The sequence below is a fragment of the Tinamus guttatus genome, unplaced genomic scaffold (assembly GCF_059628265.1).
Source record: "Tinamus guttatus ecotype Peru unplaced genomic scaffold, ASM5962826v1 Tinamus_guttatus_pri_ptg000659l, whole genome shotgun sequence".
NCBI lineage: Eukaryota > Metazoa > Chordata > Aves > Tinamiformes > Tinamidae > Tinamus > Tinamus guttatus.
The window spans coordinates 2,904,920-2,926,392 of NW_028289193.1; the positions used below are offsets into that span (position 1 = coordinate 2,904,920).

Here is a 21,473-nt window from a genome sequence, read left to right on the forward strand (position 1 = left end):
AGCTTCCTTGTGGTATCGCGTTTAACTCCATGCTGTATGTAAGGGGGAAGTGTTAAATCAGAAGTATCCCGCTGGTTTTAGACGATCTATCCAAAATGTCTAGAACTTGCCGTGGTTTTGTTTGTTTTTCTCCAGGGAACGTCAAGCATAAACTGCCACTATAAATGGTGATCACAGCTTGCCTTGGACAGTCACTACAGCTGGGAATCCTGCGCATCAGACCCCTGCGTCCTAAAACGGGGCAATCAATTAGGGTTGCAGCCAAGTGGCTCTGTCATTAGTGAAAGAGGACAGCAGTGCTCCCTGATGAGCAATTCGGAAATAAGTCCCAGGAGAGAAAGACAGCCAAGGTCAACCCATAGAAAACACTAAGCATGAGGACTTCTCTAAAATGTAAGGACCTCTTGCCCATGGTGGCTTTCTGTGAACTGCTCTCACTGGCTGCCTTTTTTCACTGCCACCAGGCTCTCCTTGGTGCCACTCATAGTTGCTGGTGGTACACGCTGATGCCGTGTCAGGGCAAGGCTGGGCTTTTCCCCCGTGCTCCTGAATTTCTCCTGTAGAAAAGCTGGGTGCCTGGAGGGCAAGACCCTGCAGAGCTGGGGATTTAGTCTCCCCCTTAGGCTGTGGCTGGCGGGGAGGTCCTGCAAGTCTGGCTTCCATCTCCCCTTGCTCAGCTCATGCATCCGTCACAACAGCGTGTGACTGTAGATGAAGCAGGGCTTCCACTTCTAAGGGCAGCTTCATTCTCTGATTCTTGGAATTGGAAAACATACAACCACATAATTACAAAATGGAGATTTTGCATATTTCCACGCTGCCCTTCGGCTTATTATTTAGCTTAACTGAACCCAGGGGTGTAGTCTGCATGGCCTACTCCCTAGTTTTACAGTAAAAGATGCTCGGAGTAGACAAACAGAGCAATTCAGCTTCAAAATGCTAGCAGATTCTGCTGAGCACATGAAATGTTTCTTCAAGTCCTTAGATCTCATCAGATTTCCTATGGGTACCTGTAGCACATGCCAGGCACCGCTTTGTCACTCCTGAAATTTCTACGCTTAGTTTTGGAGTTGCTATAAAGGGAGAAGAGGTTGCCCGTTGATCAAGGTGGGTGGTATATGTGTGTCAAAAGTTTCCTCTACCTTGACTAAGAAAGCAAACAAATTTACAGGAAAGAAAAGTGGAGCCTGAAGATACCTCTTCTCTGTTCAGGAAGCCCATGAGCCATAGGTTCCCTCCAGCGGTACAGAGGGGAGACCAGCGGTTTTGCTGATTGCTCTTAAGTTGTTCCTTGCTCATCTGGTGGCTTTTGTCAAAGGCAGGATAGTGCACAAGGTAGGGCTCCCATCTGACCTGGTAAACCTATTCCTTAGTGAACCAGTGACCTGCAGGAAGGTCCTTACCCGCTCAGACCAAAGTTGGCGTATTCCTACTACAGGAACGTTCTGTATTAGTGTTGGGTTTTGAAGTTTTTGAATTGTTTTGGCTGAACTTCAAATAATAGCGTGTCCTGAAGCAGATATGCAGTTAAGAAAACTATAGGGCAACTAATATTTGAAACATAGTGAAATTTATTAAACAGTTGCAAAATAGTCTTACAGGGGGAAGTGTCAATACCTTTAGTTGTTGTACTCTACAGCAGCACGAGTCCAGTTGATAATACTTTGAAAGTACTACGGACTTTCAAAGACTATAGAAAAAAATTGTATGGAGAGGAATAAAAGAAAGTGTTCTGCCTTAAAAAATGGTATGTTGGCTACCTCACAGCCCTGGTGAGGCCGCATCTGGAGTATTGTGTCCAGTTCTGGGCTCCACAGGACAAGAGGGATGTGGAGCTGCTGGAGAGAGTCCAGTGCAGGGCTACAAGGATGATCAGGGGCCTGGAACATCTGCCCTATGAGGAGAGGCTGAGGGAGCTGGGCCTGTTCAGCCTGGAGAAGAGAAGGCTGAGAGGGGACCTGAGCAGTGTCCAGAAGTACCTCAAGGGAGGCAGTGAGGAGGATGGTGCTGGCCTCTTCTCACTGGTGGCCGCTGACAGAACTAGAGGTAATGGCCGGAAACTGAAGCACCAAAAGTTCCACAGGAACTTGAGGAAAAATTTCTTGCCAGTGAGGGTGCCAGAGCCCTGGAACAGGCTGCCCAGAGAGGTTGTGGAGTCTCCTTCTCTGGAGATCTTCAAACCCGCTTGGACGCAGTCCTGTGCCACGTGCTCTAGGTGACCCTGCGTGTGCAGGGGGTTGGACTAGATGATCTCTAGAGGTCCCTGCCAACCTTAAGCATTCTGTGATTCTATGATTGTATGTTTGGAACATTTGTCCTCTTGTGAGCCAGGTGCTGGGGTTGGAGCATCGATACTGGTCTCGGTGCGAGCTCGTGTGCGCGCTCGTGGTGGGCGCGGGGATGGCTTTTCCTTGTGTGGCTTCAGGGCTCGCTGCGCTCGCGTTCGTGTCCTGCTCTGCTGCTAGGTGTCCTGTGGGCGAGTCCTCCAAACATGTCACAAAATGCTGCAGGAGTGAGAAAGTATTTCTGTAGGTGGCTGCCTTCCTGCTGCACTGGGTGCCTTTCACTGGAGCCAAGTGCTGTTGTGAACAGCAATCCGGTGGCTGGATGTGTTGCTATTTTTGAAGTAGGATTTACAGGACATGTGCAAAGCATTGATTTTACTCAGTCTTTTACTCATTTCTTGAGTTATTTCTCAGAATAAGTCTTACTGTGCTGTTTTCTTGCTGACATCGTCATTTCGGCTTGGACTGGTTAATATTTCTAAATTTGGGAAGATCTTTCGATTTAATTCACTCCAGCAGAAAAGATACCTGTGTAAGGATTTGATGTGACTGTATTTACAAGAGAAAGCTTTTCAACCTTGTGTTCATAATGCACAGAAGTGATTGAAGCACCTACCTGTCCGGAGCAACGTCCTGCCCGAGTCAGCTACCTCAGTGTTAATTCTTTCAACTTTTAGAGCACCTAGAAAATAGCAGAACGGTTATTGTACTGTTGGGAGCAAAGTCTGCAAGAAACACGTCTCCCTCCTGCTTTCTGAAGAGGGTCACCTTCAAAAGAAAGTTAAGGGAATGGGGTTAATTTCTTTGTATGTTATGTTTAACTTCTCAAAGGACTTCAGTTCTGAATAAGAAAAGTTGGGTGTTGTTCCACTGTTAGACAAGCCTAGGGGAAAGGGCTGTAGCCTAGGACTTCTGCGATACTGTTTGATGATTTTTTTCTCATGTTCATTGTTTGGGTTTTTATGGTAAAGGGTGTGTTTTCATTCTGTAAAACTTAATATTAAGGGCCAGATACTATTACAATGAATTAAGTATGCAAGCACAAAAACCCCAGTAGTTATTCTGGAGAGTATGTCATAAAAGGATCTTCTTTTAATTTAACTTCAGCTCCCACACATTCTTCTCATTCTGACCCAATAAAACTCACCGTCTCTCACTGCAGGTTTTAAAAGACTCTTTGCAATCCCGTGTTTTGCTGTTTGACTGCTAAGAGCCAGAAAAAGTGACCAAGCAAAACAGAGAAGGAGTCGAGGCAGCAGTTGCCAGAGTGACAGTCGTCCAATGTAAATATCTTACAACTCTTCTGTTTATCATCTGTTTTCAGGGCAGTTTAAGCTGCTGGAACAAGACCGAGATATTAAGGAGCCAGTGCAGTATTTTAACAGTGTGGAGGAGGTGGCTAAAGCATTTCCTGAACGAGTTTACGTCATGGAGGAAATAACGTTCAACGTTAAGGTAGTCCCTGAATAAATATTTATCCCTGTCTAATTGATTAACTGTTACAACCTTTATATACATGGCAAGTGAGCAACGGCGCTGTGTGGGAAGTGTGATTTTTTTTCAAGACAAACGAGTCTTTAGTGTTGCGTTCGGAGATGGGGCTTTTTGGGATGATTTTTGCAGCGTTAAATCAACACGTCTTCCAAGGGCTTTCCTATCCTGTGGCCCTTTGGGGAGCAATCCTGCTGATCCATCCAATAATTCCTTTAATTGGGAGGCTGCTGCCAGATTTTAAACAAATGTTGTTTGTTGCCCCTCTTCCCGTTGCAGCCGCCTGAATTCTGTTCTCCGCAGAGCAGCAGCTGCTCAAATCCCCGTCCAGGAAGCCTCGTTCCCAAGGAGCGGGTAGGGTGAAACGCTGGGGTTACTTGTCTCAGAATAAGTAGTATTGTATCCTCAACAGGGGAAACTGGTCCCTACTGCTGGTGCAAAACCAGCATGGGGACTCCTTGTCCTCCAAGTGTAGATGATATGGCTTTTTTAACAATCTTTTAGTGGCTTTTTCTCCTGTTAATGCTGGGAGCTGTCAGGTGGTCCAGAAATTTTATACGCAGGAAGCAAGATTGCTGAAGCCTGCAGTAAGTGCAGGAGCTCATTGGTGAGTTCATTTAGTGGTGCAAAAACGAGCCTTTCCAGAGAGTGGATCATTTTCATTTATGCTCCTGACTAAAATGAACCCATAAAATGAACCAAGCCTTTCAGGATGAGGCTGCATTTGCAAGTTGGAATACTTTTGCATTTTTAGGATGTAGCCAGCCAAACTGAGGCCACAAGAAAATCCTGTTCCTCTCCAGGAAAAATCAGCCTTAGACTGGGGCTGCTAGGCCTATCGGGTACTGTGTCCCTATGGCTCAGCTGCTCAAGGACTGAATCAAGAGCGTGGTGCAGTGAAATGTGCAGCTGGGGTTGTGTAGGGTGAAGAGCATTCGTCTGCAGGCCCGTTGAAATGTAAAATGTTGTGTCTCAAGTTCGATATGAGTGTTCTAAAAGCTCTGCCTTATTTAGCAAGCCCAGAATTCAGCATAGCTTACTGTTTTATAGCAAATCCATTTTGAAAGCTATTACAGTGATATTCTGTAATGTAAATAAGTTATAATAATCTAGTTTAACTTAGTAAAACAGTTATCTGGGCAATGTTTCTCTTGGCAAATTTTCCTTTGTTTCATAGACTATTCAAGTCTTTTCCAAGGTTGTCATCTTCCAAAAAATAAATGAACTTAACAGGATGAATTGAAACTTTAATAACTCTTTACAAAGAACAGAATGATGTATGCAGGCATTTTAATTTAGGGGAAATCTTGTCAAACTGACTTGAGAAAAGGATGCAAGACCAACTAAAGTTGATTTCTGTCCAATACGTGTGTCCACTGAAATTCAGAACAAAGTATCAGAAGGTAGTTAATATCTAAGGTGGAAAGAAAATATGTTGCCTAAAATACCTAGTGAAGATGATGAAGATGCGGAGAAATTCTTAAGTCTGGGAGTTCTTGTTCTAAAACACTTAACCCTTTCTGAGGTCATTTTTTAAGAAAGAGGCTGTAGATTTACGGGATGGCACCAGTTACTGCATGGCTTTGTCTGCACACGTTGAGTTCTGCATGGACATGCCAGCGTGCCACTGCTACGGGTGACCTGGTGCAAACTTTGCTCCTCTGTGTAAATCCCTCTCTGGTTAGGCAGGATTTTATAGCTAGTGCTGTAATGTAAGAGCTGCTTTTGCATTATGCTGTGGGTGGGAATCTGCTTTAAGGGAATTGTTTCATTTCACATTGTGTGTACGTTGTGAAAAGGAAAAATGAACCACCTTGAGTGTCCCTTCCTGCCTTCCCGTTTTGCGTCTAGACAGGCGTCCTGGGAAGCGCCCTGAGGTGTCCAGGATCTGCTGTGTGTTTGAAGGGAGTGCTCCTCCCGAGTACCTTTCACAGCTTATCAAACAAATAAAACAAAAACGATTGAACATAGCTTTTGTAATGACTCTACATGCCAATTTGTCCCCAAAATGTTCTGAATTGCTGCGATGTGCTCACCCGATCAGCTCAGGGAGCTGGTGGCCAGCAGCAGGTACAGGCACAGTGATTTAGACTATTCCAGGGATGAGCTAATTCCCTGCAGTGAGGTGTATATTTAGCCTACACCAAATTGAAAATTAGAGGCATTCTACCCTTCCTTTCTTGAGCAGGTAACTGGTGGCTTTTTTGTAGTAATGTCTAATGCGTTGCTGCAGAGAGTTTTGTTTCTGCAGCAGCATTATGCTACAAAGATGGAACTTTTTGACACTCTGTGGTTGAAAGAAAGTCATTATTAGCAACATGGAGCTACCACAGGGCCCTGCCTTTGGTAGGTTGCTGCAGTCAGATATTCTTATCCCATATAGATGGCAATCTATATAAACACCCAGGAAGCTGTTTGAAATAATAAGAGAGAAGACTTGAAAAAAAAAAGCACAAAAACATCACATCCTATTGGGGCATAAATCAGCATAAATTCTCTTTAAAAAACACGCTTGCCAGGGTAGACACTGGACAGGCCATAAATTCCTGAGCTCCAAATGACAGCAGACTGACTTAGTGACATAGTAACACGCTTTAAACCTTCAGGGATCTCATTTTCATCTTGAAGTGATTTTCCTCTTGGACGTATCAGTCTCCCTGGAGACACTGAGTGTCAGACCAACAGATACTTCTGCCCCGAGTTTGCAAAAACGCCCTTACTCAGAATGCTGTTAGCTGTAGTGGGGTTTTGTTGTTGTTTTGGTGTTATTTTTTTAATGTTACAGTAGTGACTCCCTCTTTTCTCCAGGATCTGATAAACAGTTTTAGAGCGAGAGAAGTAGATGCACTGCTTCAGGCCTAGATTTATGGACCTTCTGGAGGGTTTCTGCACTGAAAGGAGCCCAGAGAGCAAGGTCCACTGCCTCACACGGCTTCGTGGGCTGCACTTGTGGACATGCCGCATCAAGAGATGTTTCATGTTTGGAGTTAAAGTCCTGTCGTTATCTGTCATATATTTCAGGGCTCTGTTGGAACTGTTTGATTTGCTTGAGACATCCTTAAGGCAGTGCTGCTCTAACTGCCTGCAGAGCAAAGTCTGCCTCAGCCCAGAAGGAAACGTGCCCGTGCCAGCGGAGCTGCACTTGCTGGTGCTTTGTCTTTGAGACAAACAGATTTATAAAAGAAAATTCAAAGAAAAAGGCTTTCTCATTGAATTTAGCCAACTTCCTTTAAAAATCTTGCTTATTTCTTTAGCTGACATTCCCCTGAAGACTGTTTTTTAATATTAAAAAAAACATGTTGTAAACTATAAAGTAATAATAATAATTGAGTGATCCTTTGGCTTTAATACAGAAGATTGTTTGCAGTAATGGTGAATAAGAGGCCTCAAAGTTAGAGCGTAAACTAAAAATCCCAACTGTGATTTCTTACTGCAAATGCACTGCTTACGTCACTTCAATAGGATCTAGCTGACATAGCAAGTTATATGGAGTAGCAAATCGTTTTTATATGAAGTTCATGCATGCCCAAATGATTAAACACTTCTACTTCGAACTATAATAAATTAGAACTGTGGGAGTTCAGGATGGCATATTGACTCAGGTGCTACCAAAAATCTATTATTCTGAGTTAACTTTGGCTTAAGCAAAAGAAATTATATGCTTAAGCTTTCCCAAAAGCAAATGTTTCCTAAAATAATCATTCATCTTTCTGATGCCTGTCTTCTGCAATAACTGGAATTGCCCTCTGAATTGCTATTGAATTGCAGGAGTCTTAAAAAATGTAAAAAGATATAGTTACTTAACCCACCCTTTTTTTTTTTTGCAGTTAGTTATAAAATATCTCTAAGGTAGTAACCTCTCTGGATATTAGTTGCTCATTTTGAACATCGACACGTGATTTCTGGATGGCTTTGGACTAGCGAATGCCCAAGTGTCTCTTGTGCAGAGCTTGGTGCCTTGATGGCTCTTCCCTATTGCCAGGAAGTGAGAATTGTCTGGGAAGGGCAAAGAGGGGGGAACTACGGGAGTCCATGGGCCTTGTGGCCACTGAAAAATAGAAACGGTTTAGTGAACAAGACAGGGCAAGCTTGATTTTCACAGATGACTGCGATGAAGGCAAACTGAAGGTTATGTAGCTATTATGTGCTTTGAGAAATATAAACTTAAGGAGAGAGCTATGCATGATTTTTTAAAGGATTTTAGAGTGGTTTCAATTCATGACATGAATGATAGATGCATTTGTTGCTAATGTCCTGGAACAAGTATTTCCCCACTATATGTACTCCATAGATGCTAACTAGAATGTGATAGTGAATGACCTAAGTGCAAATCAAACACAAAAAGAGAGGGGTTAGCTTTCCTAACTTTCAGAACTTTAAAATAGACTTAGCCTCCTTACGTCTGCCTTAAGCTCACTGTGGTAAAGCTTTGTGAACAGATACAAAGTCAGAGTTGTGCAGCCTGTGGGCACTTGGTTTCCTTTCTTCATTTTTTATGATAGTTATGGGCAGCAACAGATATGTCATATTTTAGTTCAGAGGAAATGCACACAGCAGTGTTTTATTCAGAGCACCAAACTGAAACTGGGGCATGGCTTTCCTTTTCTTGCAAGGCAGTAAAATTGAGCTTTATTTCACCCATTTTTATCCTGTGACTGTCTTTCAACAGAAAAAAAAAAAAGGGAGAGCATTTTCAAAATGTTAAGGTTTGAGCGGGCCTGTCTAATCTAAAGACGCCTTTCTGGTGGTTGGTAGGTATCTGTAGGTACTAGAAACTAATTTGCTCACACAATCCGTCCTTCCAAAAGAGAAGGGGGAGAATTGACTGGCATGTGCACAGAGTGCTGGGTGTCCTCAACCCTTATCAGCTTCGGCCAAGTCAAAACAACCTCCCTGGCTGCAGCCTGAACGCGGCTCTGTGGTGGCTTTGAGGAGAACAGGGCAACGAGCATCGTTCGCGTGTTATCAGTAAGGTCTCCCCGCCTTCCTTTCATGCCCTGGTGTTCCATAATCTCATCTGGCCGGCGATGTAAACTGTGAAGGAGTATTATGTACAATAAAATACTAGCAGTTTCCTGGATTAGACTAATTGGCGTGTGTTTAGATAATGTGGAGCTGGAATGACTTCCTGTCAGGAAGCGCTGCAGCTGAAAAGCCGAGAGGGCGCAACACCTCGAGCAGCGGCCGCCGCGCTCGCGCCGAGGGGCCTGCAGGGCAAACACCACGTAGCGAATGGGCATCACCACGTGCGTGGTGACGGGTTATTCCACAGCAGTTATAACTAGCTGGAATTACACTTGGGGTTGATCAAGTGCCTCTTCTGTGATGAAAGTGGAGTTTGAAGCCTGATATTTGAACTCGTCGCAGCTAAGTGAAGTCTTTGGGTGTTTTTTAGGTGAAGAAGGGATTTACTCTTTTTGCGTGTTTTTTCAGCTGCAAATTCTTAATTATATTAAGTATTCCTTTAATAACATGGGCACTAGTGCTTTTCTGGTGTACCTTCCTTTGTGAATAGGGACCTGCTGCTGCTGAGGAAGAGCTGGGTGAATTCTGTCACACCTTCTGCGTGAAGCCACCCAAACAGGACACAGAGAGACGTTGTCTGTAAAGAGTTATTCTAGTCTTAAGGAAATAACTTCAGGAACAAATGAGCCTTGGACATCTGGGTTCCCCCCCCCCCCCCCGCAGTACAATTTCCACAGTAGAAAAGCACACACATGGCTGTGCATATGTTGTTTAATCTCTTAAATAGCAATTATGATCAAAAAATGAGGAAGGAAGTCTATGACTAGGAGAGCAAGGAAGCAGCGGGGAGTTTGGCAGATGGGATAGGACCAATACTCTTGACTTCTCCTTCAGGGAATAGATGTCATCTCTCATTCCCAGTAGCCTGGAAGAGATTATATCAAAGGGATGTGCTTCATCTGTAATGATGAGATCACCTTTCTGCTCCTCAGGGAATTGAAGATGGTAGAAGAAGGATGTTTGCTTCCCTCAAAATCCTGGCACATGAGTACCAGAAAGCAGCAAAAACAAGGTGGGAGGGAAAAGATATCCAGGAAATCCGGACATGGGCTGTCATAGCTGCTTGACACAAGAGGCTGTTTGAATTGTAGGGACATGTAGATCTGTCCTTTTTTTAAAAAAAAAAAGAACGGTTGTGTATGTTCTCATGTTGTCTTTGGCAATTTCAGGTGACTGTTCCCTCACGTAGGATTAGGAGAGCATGTGGCACAACAAAATTATTACTTGGCTGGGCTTGAGATTATAAATCTTGCATTGGACTACCCAGTATTACAATTGACATTAGAGTAGTTTCTTTCCAAATACAGTTTATAAGTATACTCTCAATAGATTTGGTATGACCTGAAAACCTTCAGACTTTTTCTTATTATTTTACAGGTGGCTTCAGGTGAATGTAATGAAGACACTGAGGTTTACAACATTACGCTTAGTACTGGGGATGAGCTCACTTTAATGGGGCAAGCAGAAATCCTTTATGCAAAGTCTTCTAAGGAGAAGTCACGACTCAACACCATCTTCAAGAAAATTGGGAAACTTAATTCAATTAGCAAGCTAGGCAGAGGCAAGATGCCCTGCCTCATCTGCATGAACCACAGGACCAATGAAAGCATCAGCCTCCCTTTCCAGTGCAAAGGCAGGTTTAGCACCCGCAGCCCACTGGAGGTGCAGATGCAGGAAGGTGAGCACACAATTCGCAATATAGTCGAGAAAACCCGGCTGCCTGTTAATGTAACTGTGCCAAGTCCTACACCAAGAAACCCTTATGACCTGCATTTTATCCGGGAAGGGCACAGATATAAGTTTGTCAACATTCAAACCAAGACTGTGGTGGTTTGTTGTGTGCTTCGTGGCAATAAAATTATTCCAATGCATTTTCCATTGCACTTGACACTTCCAAAATTTACCCTACCTGACAGTCTTGTGAAGGGGGAACTGTGGCATGAATCCCTCATCCAGCACTGGTTTAATGTATGCCAAGAACAGTTTGACATAGATGAATATTCCCGTGCCGTGCGAGATGTGAAAACTGACTGGAATGAAGATTGCAAGAGCCCGAAAAAAAGTCGATGCCCTGGGCACAGCCATGTGCCAAATTCCCTGAGCTATGCCCGGGATGAACTTACTCAGTCCTTCCATCGGCTGTCAGTGTGCGTCTATGGAAACAATTTGCACGGGAATAGTGAAGTGAATCTTCACGGTTGCAGGGACTTGTGTAATGAGTGGGCCCTGTTTTCTCACGATGCTCTTCAATACCCAGATTCTGGTGACAGTAGCAGTGACTATCTTTCTCCTGAATTTGGTGAAGGAACACTGTATCTACCTGCTAAACAAGAACTTCCTTATGAAGAGCTGTGGTTGGACCAAGGATCTGGAAAGCCTGGGGACCAGCCTCTTACTCGCTCGCTAAGTGAAAAGAACAAATGTGACAATTACAGAGGCTCTTTCCGATCAAAGAAAGCACCTCTTCCTGTGCCTGGGACTATCGGAGCAACAACCAAGTCTTCAGATGTTTCCCTACCTCCACCTCCAGTGCCTCCCAAATCAGAAGCAGTAAGTCCGGGTTGATTCATGTTGTTTTGTTTTTGTTCTAGCAGGTGAAAAGTATCCTTGGGATTTTTTTAGAGATCTTGATGAGGGTTGGGTAGGTGGAGGGCAAGGAAAAGGTGAGAGATGATGTGCGACTTCAACTAATTTCCTACCAAGTGTCCTAAAAATCCTAAGGGGTGTATTTAAAATCAAAGACGAAGTAGTCATTTGATCCTGGCACTCCCAGGGGTCATTTATTGTCTTTTTGTTCTCACAGCAAAAACTGCAGATTTTCAGGTCAATACTTTCCTTCCCTTGCTTTTTGTGTCATCTCTCTACAAACGCTGCATGTTTTTCTCAAATTTTCAATGGTTGAAGTAAGAAAGACAGGAACCTGTCTGGAATTTCCACAGATCACCTCTGTGTCTTCAGTTAATAATCCCTGGTAGTAGGAATGTCTAGAATTTTACAAATTTGCAGTGTGTTTAATGAGACCTTATTTTTTCTGTTACAAGTTTATGGCAGATTTTGAAGAATATTAAGTGCCATTGTCTTCAACCAAACTTCACCAAGCCAAAACTAAATTTACTCCTCTGTGTTGTCTGCTTAAAGAAAGTATGTTTAAATGGGAACTCTGCAGAGTTCATAAATGAGTCTTCCCAAAGACTGTGTCTCCAGGCCTGGGGTTTCTATTAAACTTATGAGGAAGTCATTTCTCCAAACCTGAAACTTGGTGGAGAGTACAGAGGGTAAAGAATTATCAGTAGGTTTCATCCTCAGGATCTGCTGTGAAGGTGGTGGTAAGTCCACCTGTCATAAAATCTCCTGACATAATCCTAAGCATTAATTAATAAAAAAGGAGAAAGTTCTCCCACAAAAAACTTTCTAGAAACTGGCAAAATGTGCGCAGCCCTAAAGTGCATGAATGCAGAGCTTGGACTGTGCCACCAGAATGGTGGAAAAAAGCAGCCACGGCCGCTCCAGCAGAGATAGGAAGTTAAAAACATTATGTCCTCTTCTCAAAGAGTGTTTATATGTTATGTCTAAGTGCTGGAACCCAAGCGCACTCCTTCCTTTGAGGTCAGGTATGTATGTACCTAAGCCCCGTCCAAGAGGTTTGGGCGGGCGCCAGCCTGCCCCGTACGCGCCGAGGCTCCCCGGCAGCCTGCGCTGATGCAACCCGTCCCGCTCTCCTCCTCCTCCTCCTTTCCCAGCCACATGCTCCTGGCTTCTCTTTTGTGCTGGCCCTGGCACTCCTGTGTCTGGGCAGGGAGCCAGATCTGAATCTGGAAAATGATTCGTTTCCTGCTGTGATTTCTGCGGGCTGAGGCGCTCCGGCGCGGGGTCAAACGGGCGGCAGGGCCGTCGTGAGGGAGCGGGCGCGAGGCCGTCGCCTCAGGGGCCATGGCAGCTCGCAGGGCAGGGGCCCCCGGGCACGGAGCAGCACTGCCAGGGGGGAGCCTTTCCTCAGGCCTTTCTGTGGTCACTGCTGTGGCGTTTTGGGTACAGACATGTACCGCCACGGCAATGGCCATCCAAGGTCATCTTGGAAAGCGTGCGACACTGTCGTGCGCGCTCCGCTGGCGGAGACAATGGGGGTGAGTGCTGACAGCGCTTCTAGGACTGCTTTCTGGCCGTGCAAGAGAGCTAATTGCTGCTAAAGTTATTAGGTTGCGTTTCAAAGTGGGCAGAGGCGTAACCTCATTAAAAAAAAAAGTCTAAATTGCATCTCCATAGATGGGGTAATGATTTAGAATCGGTTTTGTGGCTTCCTGGAGCAGCTCTGGGATGGATATCAGTGACCGGCTGAATTCATGAGTAGGTCGAGGTTGTGAAGATGTTTGTATGGTTTCCATGTAGAGTATTTATAGAATAAATAGATCTCAGTGGCTGCTGATGAACATGAGGTTTAGTCATCACGCCCCCTAAAATGATATTCCATAGCGTTTCTGCAGAGTTTGGCTGACAATAATTTTTTTGCATGCATTAAATTTAAAATATGTGTATAGGAGCTGTTTGTAGGGGAAAAGGACACTTGGGTATTTCAGCAGCTTTTGTGTTATTTCTTCTTACCTGCAGGATGAAAGCATCGTAATAACATGCATTTTCTAAATACCTGTGAGGAAAAGCAAAATAGCGTGGAGGCAGAAGTAAAAGAGAACAGACTCTGAATTAAGGCCTGTTAACTGCAGAGTTGCCTCAGTCCCCAAACACTAATTGGGGTAAAATCGGAGACTGTTTTCCTGATTGATTTAAGGCATGTCCCAGATGGAATATGCCGGAAGTTCAAAGTTCTGCAGGCAAGGGACATTAAATTGCTTTACTCGTGGCAGTAGCAGCAACTGGTTTGGTTACTTTTTGGGTTTTGCTCTGTTTTGTTTTTCCACCGGGGCGGTCTCCGCAGCAGTAAATCAGGTCCCCGCGCACGTCTTGGGCCTTGCAGCAGCTCGGGCATCCACGGCGCTGGAAGTGGGCGAACACGTTTTGCAGCAGCCCTTCTTGGAGAGCCCCCCAGCCAAAACGGGCTCCTCCTGGGTGTTTTGAGCAACGCTCAGTGCAGGCGCTGGGCTGTGACAGCCCCGGGTCCAGGTGCTGACAGGATGGTGGCAGCTGGCACAAGGCATGAGGTTATAGTGCTTTTTAAAGTACATTTAGCACCGTACACCATTAAAAAGGGGTCACCATGGCTGGTTCAGAGACCAGGGTGTTTGGACACAGGCACGTTTGAATGCAGAGCTATTGCCGTGCAAATGTGCCTTGTTTGCATAAATAGGCAGCCCTGTCAGCTAGGGCTGTAGGGTGAAGTGGTATTTCCTAGTAGCAGCCCCCAAGGCGATCGTTTTAACACACCACGGATGTTCTCTGCTGCTGTTACTTCATTGCTGGGGTCTTGGCCCAGTGAGGCTTCACATCTCCAGTGAAGTTTTCCTATCATTGTGCTAGTTTAGTCTGCAAAATCTCTCTGTGTTACTCATCTGCTGTGCTCCCTGAGAGCCGAGTCTGGCAGCGGGAGTCACGGTCTTGTGACAGGGACTAACTGGGACTACAAACTGATATTACTTACAGCCTAATTCTGATCTACAGCCCAGGTCGGCAAAGGAGCTGGGTATAGTGTGTTACGACAGTGCCTCTGAATGCCAGTAAAATATTTCTTTAACCCCTTGCCAATCTGCTGTGCTCCAAGAGCTCCCCTGAACGGTCTCTCTAGCCCATGGTATGTGTTCAACAGCACGGTGTATTAACTTTGCCTAGTCTGACTTGGGGGAAAAAAACAGTCCTTAAAGTCCTTAGGCATCCTTGGGGCACAGCACTAAAATGGTTGAAGAGTTTTATGTCTGAATTCAATAACAAACATGAATAAAATTGATTCCATTTTTTTTGCAAGAGAGCAAATAAGAACCCTTAGAGCAAGATTTATTTCGGTGTTTTATGCTGTTGGGCATTTCCTGTAATTCTAACTTGTTCTGAATTAGGGAAAAAATGTACTACAATGTCCCAGTCCCCAATTTTCCATTTCGCATAAGTACTAAATGGGTTGTTGCTTTTTGAAAGCACTGAAGCGAATTGCAAGAGGTTCCACTTTTATTTTGTTTTTAAATAAATTAAATCACTTTAATTGCTAATTATGTGTTGTGGAATTGCTAAGTTCACTTTTAGTTCTGCAGTGTTGTTAAACTTGAAAATAAACTGTGACTTCCAAACAGAATGAGAGTTTCGCTTTCCTGTTGCATCTAAGACTATTTCAGAGAAGCAGAACAGGAGGTCTCCTCCTGCGTAGATTAGGTGGTGAGTCCTTAAAAATCTTGTCTGGCAGTCTTAATTTTTGGACTCAGCTTACTCACCTTTAGGCTTAGTAAATGAAGCTGCTCTCCCAAGTCTGTGCTGACAAGTTTAAGATCTGAACTCCACTGTTTTTATTTATTTTTCCTATGGGGATGTATCCTGCTAATTTACTCATGACCAGACAGCCCCAAATCCAATTGCAGATAAGCAGAGCTCTGCTTTTATGTTTTAGGCTGAAAAACTATCCGGCTACAATAAATAGACCTATTGGCTTTGTTGCTATTTTTTTTTTGTAAGGTTAATTTTGAAGAAACTTAAGAGAAGACCTAATCTGTTTTCATAGTATAATTCATAAATAGTTTTTGTGTTGTGTACACATAATGGCAACCTCAGAAGCTTTTAGAAAAACCCCAGATCTTTCTTTCTGTCCATATCATTTGTTTCACTAAAGTGGTGTCCCTCAACACTGAGCTTGGAAGCAAGATCATTTGTGTGATCTGGAAATCCACTTGGAGACAAGAGATTCTTTTGCTTGAAATCCATCCCAGTAAGTTGGTTCATTATTTTAAGGGCCTTTTCTGCCCCATGCCTTTCAACCCATACATTTTGCAGTTACCCTGGAATTCCTCCTTGGGAGCTGCAGAAGGAGATTGGATCCCAGCATCCTGTGGATGCATTTCTGCATGCATTGAGGCTTGGTCTGTTCTTTGTACACGCAGAAGAGGAAAAAAAATGGAAAAAAGAAAATAGTTTGTCTGTTTTTAATCATTTGACCTGTTTAGAAAATACCTGGAGCCCTTGTGCTTTGCCAGGTCTGGCACTGGGAACAGCAGATGCAAAGATTCTGGGCTGGGGCCGCCGTGCCCTCTGCTGGGCAGTGAGTGGAGAGGAGAGCCCAGTCCAGGCATAGAATCATAGAATAGAATCATAGAATGCTCAGGGTTGGAAGGGACCTCTAGAGATCACCTAGTCCAACCCCCTGCACACGCAGGGTCACCTAGAGCACGTGGCACAGGACTGCATCAGAGCACCCGGGCCAGAGCTGAGCACACCGTGCAAGCCACAACCCCGCTCCGGCCACCTGCACTGCTTCCCTGCCCCTCTTTGAGCCGGGGATGGAGCCGGCAAGCGGTGGCTCCAGGCTCCCTTCCTGAGGGATGGAGCTGGGAATTGTCCTCTGGCTGCTTGGCTGAGTAGCACTGGCAAAATAAGTGATGAAACATGAAAGGCTGCGAAATCTTTTCGTTTTGCAAGCTTGGATTGTCGCATCTAAATAAACAGCATTAATGGAGTTTAAGCCTGATGAATTTCTTCTTACAGATCATAAAATATCTGGAACAGTTGGTCTGATGTTGGATGTTACTGAAAGGCTCTTTTGATTTGTTTCGTGTCTACCATTTTTTGAATGAGTTGATATCAAGCTAATTATTAAAAAGCTCTCTAAATGGTCATTAATAACCACTCGTTGTAAGGCATTCTTTTGGAGATCCTTATGGCAGCCATATACTGTTGTAAATATATGCACTTAGTGGTATTCTCCCCTTCTCCTTTGTTGATTGCCTACTGCAAAACAAGCCCAAATTGATGAGTTTCATCTGTTTCAGAGTGCTGTTACGCAGATTTTATAGCCGTTTGCTTACATACTCTTCTCTTGCACAGGTGAGAGAGGAATGCAGGCTCCTGAACGCTCCCCCGGTTCCACCGCGCAGTTCGAAGCCGTCCTCTTCCACCAGTCCCTCCATCCCTCCTCGCACGGCGAAGCCGGCCCGGCAGCAGACGCGGTCGCCCAGCCCCACTCTGTCCTACTATTCTTCAGGACTGCACAACATGTATGTGTTTGAGGTGCGAGCGCCTCGCTCTAGCACCTTGCTTTTTAAGAAAGTTGAATTTAGCCACCTTGAAACCAGATTGATGTGTTCTTTTTGAAGGCGCGTCTTTCCAAGCGTCTGGTGCTGTTTTTGGAGTTGCTGAGTTTTCCTGAAATGGGCTAAACTACCAAGTTATTTTTAAAAACTGAAGGGGAAGCAGAGCCCTAGCAGAAACTGTGCTTAGCTCTATAGCATGTAGCTGCTTATATTAAATGCCTGCACATATTGCTACTGGTAATCCTATTGTAAATTGGCACAGGTTATCTAAGTGGAAAATCCTGTCCTGTGTAATACTTGATTGGAAAGCAAAAGTTTTTAGGGAGATGGCTTTGAATATTCGAAGGAGAACATCTCAAAGGTAGTTTTCAGGTGGAATATCAATGCTACATGCATGCAGTGCAACTAGTGCTTGGGGAATGTGGGGAAGGGAGCCCAAAGGGTGTGATAATCCAGAAAGTATTTTGCCAGGTATATGTGAACCTACTGGCAGGGTGTGATTAGGAAAAGAGAAGTCACCAGACAGCGTTGAGTGCAAAGTCACATGAAGTGGAATGGGGCCAGGCAGCTTCCAGATCAAACCCACTTCAGCACAAACTAGAAAATCTACTCCAGCGAGTTGGCACTGGATTTTGAATTACTGCTTGCATACCTTTACTTAGCAGTGCAGCATTCTTCCTTTGACTTTAGAAAGTACATATGCCTTTTAAAATCTTACTTCACTTTTGACTTGAATTTATTGCCATTATGTTGGTTTCTCTTCAATTTTGTTGCTAAGAAAGAGTCAAGATGTTACCTGTTGGGAGTATCATGCATTGATCTGAAAATCAAAAGTCACTGAAATTATTTCATTCTGATGGACACTGATATACATGACATGCTCAAATTGCCTCTCTAAGCTCTACTACACACTTGCAGCTTACTCTTCTGGCAGTGATCACTCTGGATTGAAGCTACTCGTTTGTTTTTGTGAATGCCTGTTGGGTGGTTCTCTCAAGGACTACTCCACAGGATACTGAGCACAAGACCACCCAGTGTTTAGGCCACTAAATGTGTCTTCCTATCTTCATAGGAGACATCTGCCTCCCAAGAAAACAGAAAAATACTGAGAAATGCAGTTTCTCAGGCTTGCCGATGCTATATGTGTCTGCGACTTTGCAAAGTTTGTATGGAATTCTTAGGCAGCTTGAGTGCAGACCAGATATCTCAGTTTTGATAGCTTTAACTTGCTGCTGCTGCAGAAGCTGCTAAAAAATGGTCATCTGTAGAGTGACCTGATGGCTGGTGAAGTTGCTTGGCAAATCCTGTCAGTTTTATCCATCAGGTTACTCTCCGGCTCATGAAAGGTAGTGGCCAATATTTTAAAAACATACAAAACTGATATAATTTATCCTTACTTGAATATAAAAACATATGTCTGACACCTGACTTCAGCTGTATTTAAGATTTCTCTTGCATTCCCTGGCACCAAATCCCAGAAGGTTAATTTTGTTGGGGGATGAATAAGGAAGTGCTCAGAAAATGTTACTTTATTGGTTTTCAGTAATTCCATTACTCCTTTAAATCATTAAATGTTCCCATTTCTAATATTGGATTAGAGAACGGAAACAGGATCAATCAATTAATTTCTCTCTATGGTTAGTTATTTAGAACACCTCATTGACTGCCTTCTCTGAACTGAGCAGCCCAGTGGCTACATTTGTGAAAAGGAAAAAGGAAAAATAAAAAAGCTAATTACTAATTACTAATTTCTAGCAGAGAGATGAGAGTAACTGAAGCAAGCATTTCAGCTCTTGGTTTCTCTCCATTATGTTAGGTAGGAATTTTATAACTCTATTAATTGTTTGTCCAGTAACCTGGCTTAACTGGCCAGAGTTCCAAAGATCCACCCAGTCCTTCAGGCTTTCTTCTATGGGGTGATATAGAAGCAGCAAACATTCCTTTTTGCTAATAGATTGCATCTTCTGTTAGCGTCTCTGTTTCTCAAGGATCCCTGGATATAAACTATCAGTTCCCTCGGACAGGCTGAGCTTAATTTTCCACTTATAAGTAGGTCAGGGCACCTTCCTTTAGGTGCCTTTGAAAAGCAGTTTTTCCCATCACAAGTTCTAAAATATAGACGCATAATCAGGTCACAGCAGGGTAAGTGTAAAACATGGTCTTTCGACACATACAGATGAATCTGATTACCTTTCCAGGTAAGGAAATCTTGCAATATCAATAAGCATTAACCTATTCTGTATTATTGTAGAGCTATGATTTTTGCAGCAGTGAGCCTTGAGGAAGCATCCTGTGCCCTGGATGCCTGCAAGCACTAGAGCAAGTTAAATTGCTGCCCCCAAAAAGAGTTTTCAATTGTCAATTATGTTGCTCAAACTTGTGTCTATTGCAGTGGTGACCTGTCCCTCTTATGAGCTTTGGTGTAGTGTGATGCATTTGGGGTACGTAAATAGAAAACACAGAATTAGAAAAAAAAAAATCTACTATATGTGAGACTGTTCCACAATTAGACTGTGGATGATGTCAGTGTTTGGGAGATAGCACAGAGCTGAATTGAGACATCTACTTTTTTATTAGAGCTTGGAGAACCAAGACATGAGTTTTCTCAGGAGGTTTTGGGGTATATAAACATTTTGTCAGGCTTCCAGAAAAGTAACAGAACTGTCAATGCATTATTCAAATGTATTGTTAATTCGAGCCTCAAATGTTTTCCCACAAGAAAAAAGATTCTCTCTTCGTGACAGCCGCCCTCAGGTTTTGTCAGTTGATTTTTAGGTTTGCTTAAATGCCATATTTTTTGTGCTAACATTATCCTTTCTGCTTCGTCCCTTAAGCAGCGTCGCAGAGAGTGACAACGCAAACACAGCGGAGAGCACACCCGTGTCCTGCTACCCTTGTAACATGATGAAAACCGAATCCAAAGAGCCTGAGAGCACGATGCCTTTTGGAAGCCCCTCAGCTGAAGCTCTGTCCTGTAGATTATCCTGGCCAAACCATTTTTCAGGAACCGCTGAAGGCCGAAACAGGAATGATTTCCTTCTAGATCCAAGCAGGAGCTATAGCTACCCCAGGCAGAAGATTCCAGGCACGCCAAAGAGAAACTGTCCAGCACCTTTGACTTTTGACTTGGACGGGTGTGATCTCCCTGAGGACTGCGCTCCGCTGACGCCGGCAGAGTTTGCTAACGCCATCTCCAGCTGCCCAAAGTCAGCCAGTTACTCACTGGAATGCACTGATGAGAAAACTCTAGTGGCCAGCAGCGCGAAGCAGAGTCACTCGTGTCCTGCCTTACCTCCTCGGGCGCCCAAAGCAGGTGAAGAGAAACCAGCTGCAGACACGTGTCCTTTACCGCTAAAAATAGACGGTGCCGAGGAGGAATCCAAAACGGATTCGCCAGACCTCTTGGAAGAGCAGTATCTCGTTAAAAAGGGCATGCAGGACACTTTCTCTGCATCTTATCCCTTCTCGTCTCCCCTCCACCTGCAGCTAGCGCCGAGGTCCTGCGGGGACGGCTCTCCCTGGCAGCCACCCACAGACCTGTCCGGCCTCTCCATAGAGGAAGTGTCTAAATCGCTGCGGTTTATTGGCCTGTCAGAAGATGTCGTATCATTTTTCGTTACAGAGAAGATTGATGGCAATTTACTGGTTCAGCTTACAGAAGAAATCCTTTCAGAAGACTTCAAGCTAAGCAAATTGCAGGTTAAGAAAATACTGCAGTTCATTAATGGCTGGCGGCCAAAAATGTGATGCTGACTAGTTTTTGATGAAACTGTACGAGGTGTGCTCGATGCCCTTCAGCTAATACATCACTTCCTGTTTTTTGCACTAAAAGCCCCTGTAAATAGTAGTAGAAGAATTCTTACTATGCAGACAAAAGTTTGAGTGGTGAACAGATTTTTTTTTTGTATGTCAATAATAAAGATAGAGAATCTGCAGAGGTGTGCCTTGTGCATCCCTGAACTTTCAACAGCTGCTAAAAACTGGACATTAAGGGAATTTTTACTCCGTAGTCTGTTAAGACTTAGTCGTATTTATTACCGAATAATTTGATGCTGAAAGACACACCAATCCAGTTTACAGTTTTGTGTTAACTGCAAAAAACGTATTTCTTAAGGGATTATTTCTGTCCAAGTAATATTTGGCAACGTGCTGTGACTTTTTCGTAGCTTTTCTGTTATCAAAAAGCATGTTCAGATACACAAAAACATCTTTTTTGACACTACATCTGAAAATGTTAAGAGTTGCTGTGAAGTGCTACTAATACACTATCCTTGCAGCCTATTTTTTTTTTATTAACAGTCTCTTCCTGACTCCATGTAGTGTGGATCCATTTTCCCTGTTACTTTGAGCAAAAAAGAGTTAAATATTTTGAAACAAAAGTCTTGTTTAGTTCCTTGCCCGAAAGAGAGGGACAAGGTGGGGATTTTCCTGCTGAGCTGCTCTGCCCTGGCCGATTAGAAGTTGATGACCTGTAGATTTCCAAAGTTGCTTTTGCAGC

At 43.9% G+C, this 21,473-nt stretch overlaps 1 protein-coding gene across 2 annotated transcripts in view; it reads left to right on the top strand.

The window, feature by feature from the left end:
- Window positions 1-21,059, top strand: part of GAREM1 (GRB2 associated regulator of MAPK1 subtype 1) — an 87,464-nt gene extending 66,405 nt beyond the window's left edge. Inside the window, exons 3-6 of one of the 2 annotated variants that reach the window (XM_088536335.1) lie at window positions 3,610-3,740; window positions 10,179-11,351; window positions 16,770-16,939; window positions 19,810-21,059. In XM_088536335.1, the coding sequence (XP_088392461.1) occupies window positions 3,610-3,740; window positions 10,179-11,351; window positions 16,770-16,939; window positions 19,810-20,722 (2,387 nt within the window). In that variant the 3' untranslated portion in view covers window positions 20,723-21,059. The remainder of the gene's footprint in view (window positions 1-3,609; window positions 3,741-10,178; window positions 11,352-16,769; window positions 16,940-19,809) is intronic. The other variant, XM_088536337.1, reaches the window with a different exon arrangement.
- The last annotated feature ends 414 nt before the right edge of the window (window positions 21,060-21,473 follow it).